Source organism: Pieris rapae, chromosome 16 (assembly GCF_905147795.1).
Source record: "Pieris rapae chromosome 16, ilPieRapa1.1, whole genome shotgun sequence".
NCBI classification, from domain to species: domain Eukaryota; kingdom Metazoa; phylum Arthropoda; class Insecta; order Lepidoptera; family Pieridae; genus Pieris; species Pieris rapae.
The window spans coordinates 3,498,646-3,518,206 of record NC_059524.1 but is presented as its reverse complement, the minus strand read 5'-3'; the positions used below and the strand labels follow the sequence as shown (position 1 = coordinate 3,518,206).

General features: G+C 32.2%; 2 protein-coding genes across 3 annotated transcripts in view; both read right to left on the bottom strand.

The window, feature by feature from the left end:
* Window positions 1–480: 480 nt before the first annotated feature.
* Window positions 481–13,430, bottom strand: LOC110998099 (peptide methionine sulfoxide reductase). The gene is made up of 5 exons (XM_022266557.2): window positions 13,267–13,430; window positions 11,470–11,630; window positions 3,697–3,817; window positions 2,104–2,240; window positions 481–1,185 (listed from the first exon to the last, which is right to left on the bottom strand). Exons 1-5 carry the CDS (start codon window positions 13,312–13,314, stop codon window positions 951–953), a joined length of 702 nt encoding a protein of 233 aa, XP_022122249.1. The 5' UTR covers window positions 13,315–13,430; the 3' UTR covers window positions 481–950.
* Window positions 13,431–14,916: 1,486 nt separating this feature from the next.
* LOC110998086 (protein phosphatase 1 regulatory subunit 16A) overlaps window positions 14,917–19,561 on the bottom strand; it is a 35,783-nt gene continuing 31,138 nt past the window's right edge. For both annotated transcript variants that reach the window (XM_022266540.2, XM_022266541.2), the window contains exon 10: window positions 14,917–18,396. In XM_022266540.2, coding sequence (XP_022122232.2) covers window positions 18,176–18,396 — 221 coding nt within the window. In that variant the 3' untranslated portion in view covers window positions 14,917–18,175. The remainder of the gene's footprint in view (window positions 18,397–19,561) is intronic.

Genomic DNA, 19,561 nt, shown 5'->3' with positions numbered 1-19,561 from the left:
CCTTTTAAAATACGTAATAAGTATATTTTTAGAAAATGTATAATTTTAATACTGTTCAATCAGATGTCGCTGATATATTATGCTAGTGTAAATACGCTGATACAAACATAATCGTCATTTCTTATTAGAATTTAATGTGTTAAAAAAATACGTTTGCTAATTATTCTTAGTAACAATACATTTTTTTTTAATTTTTACTATGCGTAACTTTAAAAAAAATTGAATTTCATGTTGAAACCTACTGTTTGACTATAGTTGTAATATTTTTTTTAATGTCATGTTTAGATTAACTAACAAATAAAACAACGCTTTTAAAATAATTTGTTTACTTAATAAACAGAATATAGTGTATTATAATAATTTTAATTAATAAACAATTTATGTTCATTTGTCAAAATACATTATGTAGGTAATGTTGTATTAAAATATTATATTAAATTTGTCTAATCCTACAATGGGAAATTAAAATAGATTTTTAATCTATTATAATTATTTTTTAATTGATCTATTAATTTTAATAATTCTCTAAATTAATGGAACGTGAAACATACCTAAAATCTTAATACAATGAGATAAATGACTATGGAATGAAAATGAAAGAACATATTCCTTCAAAAATGCATGAAAACAAATCGTTTTACTAAAGCCACAATCTTAAAACACTTGATTTACGTCATATTAACCTATGTAAAATAGACTTTAATAAATCTTGTTTTGTGAATATAGCATATTATCACAAAAATACATTTTAAAACTAATACTTTCTATGTATACCTAATACATGAAATCAATAGTCGTGTTTGCGCTATTCAAACAAACTCATGTATTAAAATATTTTTTACATACATTTAAAAAAATATGTAATGGTCATAATATGTTAATGCGTCGAAATATATTATATAGTCTATGCTTTCCAGCGCTCCGCGCTATATGTGAGTTCCACGAAGGTTTTAACAAGCTAGACCGCCTCCTTCGTTTCTTTCGAACTCTCTTCGCACATATTCCGCTTGTTTCTCGTTCAAACCCAGTCGGACTATGTCTTGTTCAAATTGCGTTTTCCCGCCAATTCCCACCAAATAGCCGTTTAGTCTGGCCGCTACGTGGGACGTTTGTAGTTTCTTAGAATCCAGACCAAGGCTACGACACAAATCTTTGTGACCTTGCAATCTGTATTTCTGGTGGTAACTGAAAAAATTAAAATTGTAATTAGTATTTGTTAAATTTAAATACTTAAAGCTGGGAGGGATTATGAAGTGCTTTCAGAAATATACATATTTTCAATCCTCTTTCTTTTTTTAAAATTTTTCACATAAACTGTAGGTGTATTTTTAATTTTATTAATAATAACAATTCAATTTAAAAAAGCAGTATGATACTATTTAAATAGACATTCGTGAACATCCAATTTATTTACCTTAAAAGTTATAATTATCTCTAATGTAAAAAAGGTTGATTCTTGTTAAATATATTATTTGAATATAATATAGACGACGACATCCTAATCTTTGCAAAATTCAAAATCCGTTGAATCTACGTACAAATTGGACAAATGACATATGTCATTTGGATATTTTAAATAGACGTGTCAAACTTATTGAAAGGTTAAGTGGTCCTATAAACAGCTGATTTCTCTAAAGGAGTGGGCCTTGACATTATTATTCAATTGATAATTTTAAATATTCATATTCTAGATATTGCTGGCAAAAGCCGTCGTTAGACTAACAGTTGTACTCGAACCTTACTTTAGTATAATAAACGATTACTAAGCCAATTTAGTTAATATTTTGTTAAGTTCACATTAAGCTAAGGTGAATCTATGTGTTTATAGAATAAGAGACAATTTAAAGGACTCTAAATTGTTAATTTGTTCCTTAATAGTTAATAATAAAATAGTAAGACGGACTATTCTTAAAAATATGAAGCGTTCGTTTACGAAGAAGTCCATACCTTTTATATTTTTATGTAAATATATCGAAATAAATGTTATTTTTAAATTTATTTGATTTTTCAGGATAGGAAAAAGACGTCTGCACATTAGACGGGAACAATAAAATTCGGCAAATGTTGGATTAATGCAAAATTCAATTAGTTATTAATACATACTCTTCAGCTGGGTAAAAGGGACCCGCTGGTGCAATCTCTGTCCGAAGTTGCCCGTTGCACTGATTTTGCATAACTTTGTATGAGGCCTCCGCCGCGTCTTGCTGTTTTTCCTCGTGGTATAATATTAGGGATTGGTACTGAAAAATAAAACCTCTTTGATTTTACAAATTAACATGTAATGGATATTTATAATTACGTATTGGATTACACGCTCGGCTGAACTTATAATTTGTAAATAAATATAGCCTGTTAAATGGCGAATGTTGGAACTTTGAAATCGCTAGGTACATTTGTAAAACAGAGAAACCTTATTATATAACTCGATGATCGTAAATATCCAGTTGGAGAGCCAATAAACCTAATTGCCGTCGTAATATAATACTATTATATAAATTTAATATATGGATTTTAAACAATGGAATCGTATCTCGCGCTATATATGTACATAATATTATATATATAATAGTAAGTCATACTGTCACTTAACAAATTCAAAACCCTTGTTAAAAGTTAATTAATTAATAAAGCCTTTTATAAATGTGACGATACTTAAATGATCCTAATCCTTGGGATTGTATTGCTCCAGTTCAAACAATTTGTATTAAAAACTTGGCGATTGAAAAGAGTGGCGGAAAGTTTCTTGCCAGTTCTTCTTACCCGCTCTACGCCCTTGACTTGCGAACTGGTTGTAAATGTAAATTTAATTTGTTTTTTTGATGTTCATAAGTGTACATGTTTACCTATATAAATAAAGATATTTTGATTTGATTTGATTTATTATATTGCGACGTATAACTAGATTCCACGAGCGTAATAATTGATTTTCCTCTCAATCTGCCATTTCTTCACTTAAGTGAAATACGACGAATAAGTCTTGACATATTAGTTCGTATATAATCGATCAAAATCAGTAATAGTTTAGTAAGATTCAGAAACGTCAAAAATGTAATGGATTACTCACTCACGGCACTTACCGCTAATAGTAGGTACGAGATCCGACTGCAGGATTAGTGCGCTCATCGGTTATTTGCAAAATAACCAAATTATTATGTATATTTATAATAAGGAGAATGTATATCTACCAAGTTGCCTATCAAAATTTGGCCGCTACAATTTTTAGTGAAATTATTTTGAATTGATTTTTGGAAAAACATTTCGTTCTGAATCTTATTCCTAAACTTTAAAGATCATTATGATTATAGCCTAGCGAATAAAGGCAATATTTGACGGTACTACAACCTACTTATTAATTAAATTATTCTTAATTTCCATTAACCACCAATAAAAGACGTAAAACGGCCAAGAGCTGGCAAGAACCTCTCATACTTTTTATTGCCTGCGTCCTTCTGATAATACCATGCCGCATACTTTATTAAAGAATGGCCCCCTTCTTATCAATTATAATAAATAAATAAGTCGAAAGGTATAGAGAGTGCAAAAAAGTAAACAATTTGACAGAAACAGACGAAAATCAGTTAAAATAGTACATAGACTGATTTGTTGATGTGTTATTCGATAACTTAGATCCCGAAGAATACTACTATATTAATTTTAAATGACACAACTGAAATTTAAAATTGCAATGACAATTACCTGTCTCTTCAATTTTGTGGTAAGTCCATATTCATGGTTCGCCCAAAACATCTCAAGTAGGTCTTCATAAGTGATGGTCTTTGGGTCGTAGTGCAGTTCTATTACTTCTGTATGGTCACCTCTGAAAAATTACAATACTATAATTATGCTGAGATTCAAATATGAGTTCATTAATATTTCTTCGCACAATTGTAACTCAAGTAAGTGGTATGTGAAACTGATATCAGTACCAAATAAACCGGCAAATATTAATACTTTTTACTCTTAATTATTTTAATAATGTGCTATAATTTATTTGTACACAAAAATACTCTTTTTTAAAGTTATTTCTTAAACGATTTGTTTTATCATTGTTTAATAACGGAGTCACAAAGCAATTGCTAATCGCTATATTAAAATATCATTAACATGCTACAAACATCTAATCCTTTTCAAGAAATGTAAATATGTTAATTAAATTTTAATTGCCCTAATAATTCTGAGTCTTCCATATGTGAGATTCAAAAGAAATGCTACATTAGAGCGAGATACGATTCCATTGTTTAAAATCCACGGAACACATAATTTATATAATATTAATAGTGTTATAGCGTGAATTTTATAGATTATTACAGAATAATCTATTTTTTGACAACCATAAATCCTAAAGTCGTAACGTGGTGTGGAATTTTACAGACAATTTACACCTACTCGTACAATGTCAAAGTCAAAAATCATTTATTCATATAGGTAACATAATGTGCACTTATTAACGTCAAAAAAAAGAATATAGATTGAATAAATCTAATTTTACATTTACTGCCAGTTCTCTAATCAAGGGCGTAGAACGGAAGAGAAGAACTGGCAATAAACTCTCCGCCACTCTTTTTAATTGCCAAGTTTTTTTTACACAATGTTTGTACAACATCTTGAGTAATGAAGGAAAACCTCGCCAAGCAGACAATCGATAGATCAACGACATGTAAAAGGCACAAAATGCTGATAAGGTGCCCATTAAAGCCTCATATAATCTATGAAACTGTTGTAGACACGTTTCTGTCACATGCCTAGATAGATGCCGTATTACAAGAAGATAGTAATAAAAATATTCGACTTTTAATAAAATGCCGACGAGGCTCTTATCACATTTCAATTTTTTTCCTTGAGTTTTAAATTAATTATTCAAGTTAGATTTAGTGGTTCTCAATTCTAGACACGATTGTTTTAAACTCGGTCAACGTGCCAAAAATAGAGCCCGCATGCGTAGACGATGCCTTGGCCTTGCCGGCACCACCTTGGCTTATACAAACATACAATGTCGTGAGATTATTAAGATTTTTTTTTATATTATTTAAATAGTCGGAAGAGATGATACAGTTATTTTCTAAAACTAGCATAGACAATTCCAATCATAATTAATTTCAATTGACTTCAAAGAATTTAACTATACAGCCGTTGAAAATTATTAAAATACATATGTATATTTGTATAGTATACCAAAACTGTTTTGCGATTGATTTAATAGGTTAAGGGTCTATTTCACAATGTCCGGATAAGTTCCAAATAAGCTATTTATTATTACTTATTGTTAGGATAAACAGTATTTCTACGTTTCACGACTGTCAGATAGCGCTATTCGTCATGAAACGCGAAGTATCTTGTTTGGAACTTTTATCTTTCGAATAATTTATGTGTTGCATAGCTATTTGGTACTTTATCCATACATTGTTAAACATGCCCTTAATCTCAATAAATGACGTAAAAAATGTAGTGCCTGACAGTGTACTTAACTAGAAAACATCAAGAACAAAGAAATCTAACCACAACTTACAAGTTACAACAAGGAATAATAAAGAATTGTTAGGAGATAAGAATGAGTTATTATTTTCTAAAGAACAATAGTACATTTCAATAACGAATATTTTTATAGGCATTACCTACAATATAAGGTGTTTTGTTATAGATGTAGTAGTATGTTATGATAATTCAATCTAAAAGTATAAGGTTTCATTGTTATCTCTATAACATAAACATCCAAGGTAGTCGGGTTAAATGTGCAAGTACATCATATTTAAGCTACAACATACATTTGAACTTTGCACCGTTAAAGATTCATTTAAAACTATGTAGCTGAATTAATTTACATTTTCTATAATTAAAGGTAAATAAGCGAATCGTTTTAATGATTATAGGTTATATAATCGCTTTATTGTAATTAAAGTAATAATTACGCAATACACACTCGTGCAAGATTAATGACCACGTATGTTTACTACAGTAAACAGTTTTAACGGTTCTTAATATGTTCATTCATATAATTATTATTTTAATTGTCTTTTTTATACATTATAACTAGGTTACAATGTTATGAATGGGTTTCGTGGTAATGTAATTTTTATAGCTCACGATTTTTTACGCTTAAGTTTATTCTATATATTAAAAAGTACTTCAGAAATACTGGAATGTAATAAAATAGTAGTTTAGTTAACCAAAACTATTATAATGTAATACAATTATTTCATATCATGCAAGATTTACACTTTCGTCATTATAGCGCATTACAAATTATAATTGCCAATACAAATGTTAAAAATAACAAAAGAGCATCATGTGTGATTTTTTCGAATCATCCCATGCGTGGAACAAAAATATCATCGCCTACCAGTCTTAGTCTAAGTTCTATTTCGGTTTTGCATACTAATGAACATGACTTTAACCATCTTAAATCATATCAATTAATGACGAGGTATTATAAATTAGGAGATAACATTTACAGGACTTGTAAAATCTATTTTTATAAATTTTCATATAAAAATCATTCGGTTATATTGGTTTATTCATGGTTTTATAATTAATTTTCATTTTTCCAAATCGTATCATGCAAATATGTAATGTAATCTTATGATTCATTAACAATGGCTTACACTCTTAAGGCTTGAACAGTGCTCAAATCGGTCAACTAGCCCTAGTTTAAATTAAATTTTTGGAAGAACTGTCGCTCATATGCATTTGAAAAAAATATATATTGTGGGTTGAAGCCTACTGTATCGATTGATAAAATCCAAAAAGATAAAAGCAATACCAATTTCCCAAAAAAAAATTTACCATCGAACCGTAGATTAGACATAAATTACAAATTCGCTCCAAAACGGTTTATGCGATTTATTTTAATCTTACACGTATTATTAGATATAGCATATATTATTATCTTGATAAAAAAAAATTGTATTAATTCGTTTCCTGGGCATGGAAAGTAATAAAAGGTAAATAAACTCAAGCGCAATGGGCTTCCCTCCGCAATTTCACACCCGCGAGCCCTGCATGCGGCTTGTCTTCAGTCCACCTCAACGCTTTGCGACGGGAGGACTACGCTTGTGTGTCGAAGCCAATAATAATTAAATATTTGCGTATTTTAGTTTTTACCCGCGGATTTTTTTAGAAATGCCAAAATATAAAAAGAAATATCAAGTGAGGCGAGGACATGAACTTCGGAAATTATTGTATGTTATAAGTATATGTATATAAGTACCTACCCAAACAAAACTCAAATTTAGAGTTGTCAAGTTTCAAGTGCAACTTGTACAACCAAGTAAAATAAGTTGCTGAACCTGATACCTGATGGAATCTGAAAGTGGGTACTGGATCTCGAGGATGGTAAGCAGTAGACATACCGTCATTGAGCTCGTTGTAATCAGCTCAGCGAGACGATACTAGAAATGTGACTAAATGAACCTGATGATGGACTCCGAAGGTGGGTACTGGGTCTCGAGGATGGCAAGCAGTAAACATACCGTCATTGAGCTCGTTGTAATCAGCTCAGCGAGACGATACTAGAAATGTGACTATATGAACCTGATGATGGACTCCGAAGGTGGGTACTGGGTCTCGAGGATGGCAAGCAGTAAACATACCGTCATTGAGCTCGTTGTAATCAGCTCAGCGAGACGATACTAGAAATGTAACTAAATGAACCTGATGATGGACTCCGAAGGTGGGTACTGGGTCTCGAGGATGGCAAGCAGTAAACATACCGTCATTGAGCTCGTTGTAATCAGCTCAGCGAGACGATACTAGAAATGTGACTATATGAACCTGATGATGGACTCCGAAGGTGGGTACAGAGTCTCGAGGATGATAAGCATTAGACATACCATCATTGAGCTCGTTGTAATCAGCTTAGCGAAACGATACTAGAAATGTGACTATATGAACCTGATGATGGACTCCGAAGGTGGATACTGAGTCTCGAGGATGGTAAACAGTAGACATACCGTCATTGAGCTCGTTGTAATCAGCTCAGCGAGACGATACAAGAAATTTGACTATATGAACCTGATAATGGTCTCCGAAGGTGGGGACCGGATCTCGAGGATGGTAAGCAGTAGACATGCCGTCATTGAGCTCGTTGTAATCAGCTCAGCAAGACGATACTAGAAATGTGACTATATGAACCTGATGATGAACTCCGAAGGTGGGTACTGGATCTCAAGGATGGTAAGCAGTAGACATACCGTCATTGAGCTCGTTGTAATCAGCTTAGCGAAACGATACTAGAAATGTGACTATATGAACCTGATGATGGACTCCGAAGGTGGATACTGAGTCTCGAGGATGGTAAACAGTAGACATACCGTCATTGAGCTCGTTGTAATCAGCTCAGCGAAACGATACAAGAAATTTTACAATATGAACCTGATAATGGTCTCCGAAGGTGGGGACCGGATCTCGAGGATGGTAAGCAGTAAACATGCCGTCATTGAGCTCGTTGTAATCAGCTCAGCAAGACGATACTAGAAATGTGTTATATGAACCTGATGGTGGACTCCGAAGGTGGGTACTGGATCTGATTGACTCTGATTTCATTTTCGGGCTTAGATATAATATGCTGCACTCGTAGGTTTCAGAACCAAGAAAAATATTTAAAATTTCAACTGGAAGACGAATCGTTGAAATTGATTATTTTTTCAATAAACTCAAAGAAATATAGTGGTATTATAGTAAATATTACCTAATATTTATTTAATATTAAATATTAATAAGTTCATATAGTCACATTTCTAGTATCGTCTCGCTGAGCTGATTACAACGAGCTCAATGATGGTATGTCTACTGCTTACCATCCTCGAGATTCAGTACCCACCTTCGGAGTCCATTATCAGGTTCATATAACACATTTCTAGTATCGTCTCGCTAAACTGATTACAACGAGCTCGATGATGGTATGTCTACTGCTTACCATCCTCGAGATCCAGTACCCACCTTCGGAGTCCATTATCAGGTTCATATAACACATTTCTAGTATCGTCTCGCTAAGCTGATTACAACGAGCTCAATGACGGTATGTCTGCTGCTTACCATCCTCGAGACCCAGTACCCACCTTCGGAGTCTATCATCAGCTTCATATAGTCACATTTCTAGTATCGTCTCGCTGAGCTGATTACAACGAGCTCAATGACGGTATGTCTACTGCTAACCATCCTCGAGATCCAGTACCCACCTTCGGAGTCCATTATCAGGTTCATATAGTCACATTTCTCGTATCGTCTCGCTGAGCTGATTACAACGAGCTCAATGACGGTATGTCTACTGCTAACCATCCTCGAGATCCAGTACCCACCTTCGGAGTCCATTATCAGGTTCATATAGTCACATTTCTAGTATCGTCTCGCTGAGCTGATTACAAGGAGCTCAATGACGGTATGTCTACTGCTTACCATCCTCGAGACCCAGTACCCACCTTCGGAGTCCATCATCAGGTTCATATAGTCACATTTCTTGTATCGTCTCGCTGAGCTGATTACAACGAGCTCAATGACGGTATGTCTACTGCTTACCATCCTCGAGACCGAGTACCCACCTTCGAAGTCCATCATCAGGTTCATATACTCACATTTCTAGTATCGTTTCGCTGAGCTGATTACAACGAGCTCAATGACGGTATGTCTACTGCTTACCATCCTCGAGACCTAGTACCCACCTTCGGAGTCCATCATCAGGTTCATATAGTCACATTTCTTGTATCGTCTCGCTGAGCTGATTACAACGAGCTCAATGACGGTATGTCTGCTGCTTACCATCCTCGAGATCCACTACTCACCTTCGGAGTCCATCATCAGGTTCATATAGTCACATTTCTTGTATCGTCTCGCTGAGCTGATTACAACGAGCTCAATGACGGTATGTCTGCTGCTTACCATCCTCGAGATCCACTACTCACCTTCGGAGTCCATCATCAGGTTCATATAGTCACATTTCTAGTATCGTTTCGCTGAGCTGATTACAACGAGCTCAATGACGGTATGTCTACTGCTTACCATCCTCGAGATCCAGTACCAACCATCAGAGTCCATCGTCAGCTGATGATGATGACTCGGTTTCGGTATTTTAGCAATACTGACATTAAAAAGTTTTAACCTCAGAACGAATTAAACATGTAAAAAAATCATGTATGTACTAGTTAAATAATTGGCAGCCACCATTTTTTCTAGACCAATATTTATTTATAAATTTTTATATTTAGCTAATAATTGGTTTCGTATTCACGTAGTTTTGTTAGACTATTCACTATTTTGTTAGACTAGATGGCGTTAGTAAATTATTGTTTGTAGTAGAGGTCAAATCCTCAAAGTCATCGGCGTATGTTAGAGTCTTAACCTTCGCAATCTATTTCGTGCTTCTAGTCTCGAACGCCTATTGTTTCTGTAACAGGATCCTATCCACCTATCTATCTATCCTTGACAACTCCAATCCTTTAACTTATAGTTAGAACTCGCAATAATATTGTTATTTTTGAAATTCGTACTCTTTCATTAGTAATTTCTTTTAAAGTTGTGCAACACGGTGCAAGTAATATATTTCCTTATTTTCTATCATGACTAGACAATAATTTTCTACAAATCGTAAAAGTGACTAACGAGTATAAAACGCGTATTGTATACAAACTATGGAGTTATCTTGCATTTGAATATATTGATAATATTATCTGACCTTGACACATTTTTGTACTATCGCGAAAATTTACTACTCCAATTGATTTTTATCTTGTCTATGAATACTTTTTTATGACAAATTCTACAGATCACTAAGACTAGATTTGTGTATTAATATATGATTTAATTTATAAGTTTTAGCTTAGATACATTTTGAGTCGACTGTTAACGATGGTTTCCGTTAGCCAAAATCCAATAACTTTCCTAGCATACGGGAGTCATACTTAGGACTATTGCTCTGAATACTGTAATTGTTTTTAGTTTCATTAAATCAATAAATGACAAATTATATATGTTTTATGCTATAAGCGAGTACGTAAAAAGGTTAATTTTATATCGTACTTATATTGTGTAATAGCAAATCTTTTATTATAAATATAGTAAAGGATATATTTGTGTTCGTGTAGGGACCTCCCATAAAAATTTGAATATTAAAATCGGTAACCCGAAACCATTAGCAGGTACTTAATTTCAGTACCGTCGTATACTGTGTGTTCCTTATATATCTTTGGCGCCATTTTTAAATATATTAATAATCATTTAAACTTTGATGTACCATGGTGAACGACCCAAAATTATTAAGTTAACTTATTAAGTTAGAGTCTGACATGTCTTCGCAGTATAAGTCATACAATTTTAGAATTATTCAATATTTAGAAAAAATCATTATTATAGCCGGAGTTCGAACACAACTTCAGGTTTAAGGGTCGCGACACATTTCCCAGGAAAACATCTTGATAAAGCTCATGTGAGGGCACAGATTTGGGTATAACCTTAAATCACATGTGGAACCATTAAACTTACAAGTTTCTGTAATGAGGATTTTTCGTAGTACCACCGGAGTAGCCGACTCTGGTACGGATGACGCCTGGTGTGACTCCAAAAAGGGAGTCATTTGACCAGAAACAACCCATTCCAAAAGTTGCTTTCTTGGTTGGGATGTCAACATCGTGCAGGAGAGCGGCCTGTGTAGAAAAAAATATAAGATCACATCTATTTATTTAATAATGTTGTCGGCATAAAGGGCACTCTGACACAGAAACTACATTTCTATAAAAAAAAATTGATGATAGTTTAAATTTTGTTTAATTATAGAAAAATAAGAATCATGAAATAAGTATTCATGATTCCGTTTTTCTTTTGAAATTCATGCACAGGGTATGGACATGGGACACTGTAATTAGTAAGAACCAGTCTTCCGACAAATTTTCTAGAAATAAAACCAGCTTTCTTCCCGACTAAGGTATTCGAATATAAACCTGTTTCCGAAACAAGAGTTCAAAGTTTTTAAAGACCTATAAGAGGCCCTCTTAAAACCTAAATATGGTTTTTAAAATCAGCAATATAGAATACGATTTGGCTAGGTAGTTATCTAACTTTGCGTAGGAAGAAAGTCCAGATTTTAATTAAAAACCAAACTCTAATAAACAATTTTGTTATATTAAACATCGTAGTTTAATATAACAAAATTGTTTGCAAAATTGCAGGAAGCGCGTCGACAAAACGAACTCGAATAAAAGTCTTTTCACTTATTGAAACATATTAAATACTATATATATGTTCCACGTGCAGGTAACAGCGAGAAATAATTACTGAATAATTTAGATTTAAATTATTAAAAGTTTTTTAATAATTAGTATCATTTATGCTATACCATCGAAATGTATTGAAGCATTAAGTATTCAAAAATTTAAATAGGACAACGACAGTACAGAGAAAACTTATCGTCTGTATGAATAGAACCATATAAACATGACAAGAATTGCACAGAAATCTTTTGTTCTCAAAATACGAATAAAATAGGGCATCTAGCTATACTGATATTTAATCAATTATGCATTGTTAGTAATCAATAGCCCCCTGTAGTATTTAATTGATAACATTTGAGAGGTTAATGTCTTATTACTGCCCCGTGGTCGTATTTACTCATTTCAAATATTGTTTTAGAAGACGTAATTAATAAATCGGTTCGCATTACATTAATGATTCAGCATTTCTCATAAATCATATAAAATATATATACACGTTTTGGCTTTTGCAATGATACATTTTAAATAAGACACATAATAATTTACGTTTTTAGAAATAAGACAAAAAATTAATCGCATTATCAATTGCTATGTTTTCCAAGTCTTTACTTGCGGCCTCAAATACAAACGGTCAAACACTTAAATTGTAGGACGTAGTTTAACCAATATAAATCATACATGACGAATATATTCTATTTCTGTTTATTAAAATTGCCAACATCCTTTAAAGATTTCAATGATGGGTCAGCTGAAAGTTTTTGTAAAATTGCTCCAACGATTTCAAATAGGTCATCATGAATTCGCTTTAAATGCTGAATGAAAACGTGGTATTCTATTCAGAAGTTTCTAGTTTAAATAAAGAGAACCGTAGTTTTGAACCTACCGCCTTTTTTCTGTCTTCAAAGAATACCGGAGATATAAAACTGAGACGCAAATTACATATTTCGATACTAAAAAATCCATAACATTATGATAATTTCGTAAGAAAAACTAAACATAAGTCGGAAAACATAGAAATCAATAATTTAAATGCGTAAGGTTCTTAAATCAAACAAAATATTAGGTTACTTACATTGGTTGGTGGCTTCATATTGCAGAAATGTCGTAATAACTTCAACATATATTTTTCAGGCTTTACTATGGGCCGAGCAGCAATCGTATTAAAAATACTGAGTGAAGCCGTGACACATCAAGACGCGGCAGCGGTCCGGCGAACACTGCCGCAATTCATCAACGTAACTTATCAATACCAAAAAATTTACGCAGTGTAGCGTTAAAGTAATATTTTCTAATTAAATGTCACTTGACACGATGATTATGAAAAAATAGTTATAGAAAAATTCATTTTACATTGTTATAACCTTGTATTAATGCCTATGTCCAGGTGCTCATTGTTTAGATCTGCTAGTTTGAAGTCTAGGGTTCAAATTAGTGGGCAAATGAATAAACACCCCGGTGACTTTTCTAACTCAATTTTTTCAAGGTAAATTAGGTAGAGGTGGAACTCCCCATGTTTCAGTAGTAATAGTAGTCGGTCCTGCAATGTTTCTTCCCATCAAGTCATGAGTTATGGAATAGCCGAACAGATGCAGGGTCAGAACGGGCCTAAACTTTAAATTGTAAAACAACGTATTAAACGTTATTTCACGGCATCTTGCTGACTAGTAACTAACCATACTTGCAAATCACATTACATTGAGGACAATGATCGACAAGCTTGAAATATTGGCAAGTGGTACGTTCGAAATGATGCAATAACCGTTAATCTTACATTGAAATGAGAATACAAAGTGTGGTAGAAATATTTTTTAGTTTAAGTCTATATGACAGTTTTTCCCATACTTTATGTTCAAATTTATTTTGAACTATTGTGTATGTACTTAGGTAGGCACTCATTAAAAATTTTGAACTGAATTAAGAAACTTAAAAGGTTGATTAGGAAATTCTGAAAGGAGACTAGGAAATTGTTAGTGAAACAGTAAGTTTTAAAAACATGTAATGAAAAACTAAAATTCCATTTTTTTTATAAATGTTCGAATATAATAAATGTTATTTTACATACCATTAACAATCAAATTGCCCCCCTGTGTAGCTTGAACCCCTCCTTGGGAAACACTGCTCTGGGTAAGTAAATTACGCCCTACATTAGAACAACAGAATAAAGTACCTGGGCTTGATGACTCCTAGCTCTTCGCGAAGCACAACCACTACACGTAGTCACCAGCTGTTTTTCCGATTATATTTATATTCTTATTAAAATTATGAAAAAACAATTTCAAAAATTTGGCAGGAACCACAGATAAAAATTATCTGAGAAATTTTGTTCTTTAATATTGATTGATATCGTCGAAGGAGTTTACCACCCAATAATGCACAATATTTTCTATATTTATGCCAAGTATTTATCTACTTCTACTTTAAGATTCATATTTTTGTATTGAATATATTTAAAAAACTACAGTGCCATACATTCACAATGACAATGTTACATTATTAATGAAATTATCCCACATTGACATAGGCTATCAAATCTTTAAATATATTTTAATAATAAATACAGCCTCGCGATGCGTGTCCATAATATTTGTCTATACATCTCTTTGCGCATTTAAAATTATGAATTGCCGACTGATGTTGGTACTAATTTTTCATAGCAATTCTATACTCAGTAAATGTTGCACTATATTGTTGTAAACTTTTGAAGGTTATAAAAATACAACTTTGATTTCAATAACAAATTTATTTCAATTAATAGGATTTAGGAATCACGTAATATAAAACACTACTGCTTAGGTCATTAAGTACACATATAATTATTATGAGCTCAAAAGACAACAGTACTATTTGCATTAACATTTCTAAGAATAATTTGTACCGTATACATGATTAAACAGTGGTAAATACAGGCACATAACAATTTTTCATATATAAGTTAATAATTTGCTTTTAATTTTCAAATATACCGAAGATATTTTTATATATGCTTTTTTCTTGCCATCATACATGCCTAAGTGAGGACAAAATGGATTCATAGTGCAAGTTGGTTAAGGCAAGAAAAGGCAGGAGTAGGTAAACAGTAGACAAGTCAAATATTCCCTATAATTTTACACAAAATTTTCTAAAGCACATTCTATAGAAAACAAAATAATTTTTATGTAATTTTAAAATATAATATCTGGATAAATTCTTCATGTAACAGAAAAAATATATTTTAAGGCAAGATTTTACGAGGCACTGTTATAATTTTTATAGGCTAGAACTCATACGAATCACAATTAAAATCCAAAGACGAGTCATATAAAATATTTACAATTTCCACAATTTTTGCTGTCGATAGATTTAAATAATTCTTATAATAGATAACCTCGATTCTCATACTTTAGCTACGATAGGATGGCAACACTTATCAACAGATGCCACGAGAATTTCAACAATATATACCTACCATTATAAAACTCTGACGACACATTTGCATTATACAATAAAGAAAATGTTCAATCATAGCACTTTTAAACTAAAGACTACATAGAAATTGAACCTATCTTTTATGTCACAAAAGTCCTTTGCATATTCAAACATAATATTTGAAGCGTTTAAATTTTCTAACTCTGTGTTTAGTGTCTTCTTTGTAGGTAATGTATGACAAAACTAACAATTAAAATAGCTACCTTTATAACCTTTTTTAAAACTGCTACCGCAGCTAAAATACAATAATCGGGGCCAACATCGGACGGGATATCTCCAAGTAAATAATTCCTGATAAATGCTTTTAAATACTATTCAAATAAATTATCACAAAACGCTGCCTGTAAAATAAAATGCTTTCAAAACTAATACTGTAACAACCATCTTGTGCAAGGCCTTGTGTAAGAGAAACCGATCTAAGTACTTCTTAAGTACGATTATTCTAATGACTATGGTATGGACGAATGTTTTACTAGTGAATGAAGACTTAAATTATAAAATAGCTCCAAAAGTGTTTACTATATACATAGATAATGGAATGTCCGAGAATGTGGTGCATGACAAATATTTATTCAAATTGTGGGAGGTGTATGTTTCTCCTTTATAACGACAATGTGAGCATCATGTATCTACATAACACACCACAATATATTTTATTTTAGTAGTTTTTTTTTTGTTTTAGGTACACGGTCGTCATATATAAATGTATATAAAACATTGTAAAAGTAATTATGAAGTTTATTGCCTATTCTCCATATGAAATTACCTTTTGGAAGACGCAAGTAGTCACAGTAAATTATAATTTAGGCTAGTAAGTAATCCATGTATTGAGCACGTTCGTATAGCTACAATTAATTATTGAAGTTTTTGAATATAATACACATATAGGTAGGTGCGTCTCAGAATTTTTTTAGTCAAGGCGAGTCTTAATATATTAGTATGCAATTGGCGATTAATGGCAAGTTATATTCTATTCCCTTATACGTCTACGTCGCACTAAAAACAAACAAAAAAATATTTGACTGCACTAAACTTTATATATCTGTCATGCCACCACACTTTTAAAATTTTTATCATATAGGAAACTAACCATCTAATCTACATTGAACACGAATTAACAATATTATTTACACAGAACCACCAAAGATACAATAAAAGCAGATAAAGATGGGAAAGATTTACATAAACGCAATAAAATTTCTAAGAAAACGTCAAATAGGTCCAAACATGGCCCCTCAATTTCAACATAGCCATTATTTTCATTAGCTATTATACTTTATTCTTTACAATTGTATATATAACATCAGTGTAATATTAAACCGGATATTAAAATTTCGAATGTTTTAAAATAGTGTTGAGGTCATTCACCTTCAGTTTGTGAACTCTAAACTTGACTTGACCTTAACACAAAAAAATACGAAATTGTGACTAAAATAAAATTTAATTAAAAATCTCATTTAAACATCTTTTTCATTATATACTCTTATTATTTATATATTATATAAAAGTCACAGACTTGAAAATATTCTGAACTACCCTCTTTTTTTAAATTATTGATGTAGGCGTCCGGTCCCGTACTATTTATTTTTCTTTGATTAAATACAGTTATTATAAAACAATATTTAAATACCCATAACATGCATATTCACTATAGCATAATTTGATCATTCACAACTTCCATATCACATTATTAACAGGCACTTTTAACGACATTGGAAATATACATGTGGAATGTTTCAAATGGAATTTCAAATTAAAAGCATAATAAAAAGTAGGATAGACAAAAATTCTTTATATGCAATATTATAGATAAAAAACATATTCATGTCATAAATGACTAAATACTTGATAAATGCTATTATTATATATTACTAAAAATATCGGCTCATTATTTTAAGTTCAAAGAATTTATTTTGAGTGCTCATTGATCAAGTTACATATAAAACGCTGACTTTTACTCATTATGTTTTAATATATTTTGTCGTCTTAAAGACAATTGAATTCTTATAACTATCACACGCCCTATTGGCAAGCCAATGGCAATACTCTATAGGCAACAATAAATAATATTAAAATTTGAGAGGCCCTTGTTTTAACGTTTGTAAATATCGGCATGAAACATTAAACATTCATACTAACTAGACATTTAACATTTTAAAACATTACGAAATGGAATACGGTCCGAAACGGAAAGAAATACAAAAGTTCAACAATAGATGGCGCCTTAAAACCTAATAAGCGCTTTCTAATGGGAATTAAAAAACGAAATAGATAAATAGGGCATTTAAATTGTACCAAACCTCACCAATTTTATTTCCACATGGAATATTTAAAATATGATTGACACACGTATACCGTACTTATCTATTTCAAACACAAATAAGGTACATTCATTTGCACAGGAATACGTATTGAAACTATCACTGTCTAGACACACTTAAATGACATCTTAAACTTGACACTTGCTGTAAATCCCCGCCATCTTGTTTTATTCTCCGCATTTATTTCAGCGCCATCTACATGATGATACAACACCTATGCGATTTAGTGTCACCGACCACATCACTCGTGTGTCCTGAAAACCTTGGCACAGTACCTGAACTCGGCGATAATATTAGATTCTCTTTTTTCTCTGGTATGGAATTCAGACTGTGGTTATTCGAAGTCACATTTGATTCAACGGGACTCCCGTTTGTTCTTATCTGCGAGCGCTGTTTTTTAAGATCCGCAAGAGTGCCTGTAAACATTTGATTATTAAATTATTGTATACATATAATGTTTATAGTAGATTTTAAATAACAATACATCACATTGCTCGTATCATGCAGACAATTCTAATGCTGTTACATGTCTAATAAAATGCAATTTAAAAAAATGTATATTGAACAAAGGTAGTTTTTTAATATAAATTATTAGCTTAATCGTGCATTTCTTTACATGCTATAAGAGTACAAAACAGTTTTTAAGCTGGTGTTGAAACCATTTTGTACATCAGATTCACAACTAACGATAGATGGATCAACGGTTGCGTTCAGTGGGTTTTTTAAATATTTAATGAAAAAAAAAGTAATTTTTGGCTTCACTAATAATATAAAGACCTACTGAACTGATTAGCATTAGCAAGTGTATGCTCCTATTTCCACCTTGATAGAGGTGAAGCGTTTGGTTTTATTATTTTATATTTCTTTATTAACTGCTTTAATATGTGATGAAGAGCATAATTTAATATTTGCAGGAGCTTACAAACAACTCATTAAAAACCTTAGCGATTTAAAAGAGTGACGGATTTTATTTCCAGCTCTCGTCCGTTCCACGCCCTTGATTTGAGAACTGGCGGTAAATATAAAAACGTTTACTTTCATTAAAACATTTGCTTGAAGCGAATTGAGGAAGGCATTTATAACGACCGAATAAACGCGGAAGGAGTGATAGATATAAAAAACTGAACGCAACATTTTCGACTGACTTATTTTCACTGAAGTATTTCCGAACCAATTCGACTTAGGGTCCTTCATGAAAAGAGCGTACAAATTCTTAAAAGGCCGGCAACGCACTCGCGAGCCATCTAGCATCGAGAATGTCCACGGGCGGTGGTATCACTTAACATCAGGTGAGCCTCCTGCCCGTTTGCCCCTGTTCTATAAAAAAATTTTTTTTGTCGAGTATACTCAAACTCAAAAATATCTTTATTCATATAGGTAAACATGTACACTTATGAACGTCAAAAAACAAATTAAATTTACATTTACAACCAGTTCGCAAGTCAAGGGCGTAGAGCGGGCAAGAAGAACTGGCAAGAAACTTTCCGCCACTCTTTTCAATCGCCAAGTTTTGAATACAAATTGTTTGAACTGGAGCAAATCAATCCCAAGGATTAGGATCATTTAAGTATTCGTCACATA

Coding starts and splice junctions, on each gene's coding strand:
- LOC110998099 (XM_022266557.2), bottom strand. CDS start 13,314: ATGTTGAAGTTATTACGACATTTCTGCAATATGAAGCCACCAACCAAT. Junction 11,631..13,266: donor ATATGAAGCCACCAACCAAT/GTAAGTAACCTA, acceptor TTTTCTACACAG/GCCGCTCTCCTGCACGATGT. Junction 3,818..11,469: donor AATCCTCATTACAGAAACTT/GTAAGTTTAATG, acceptor GTAATTTTTCAG/AGGTGACCATACAGAAGTAA.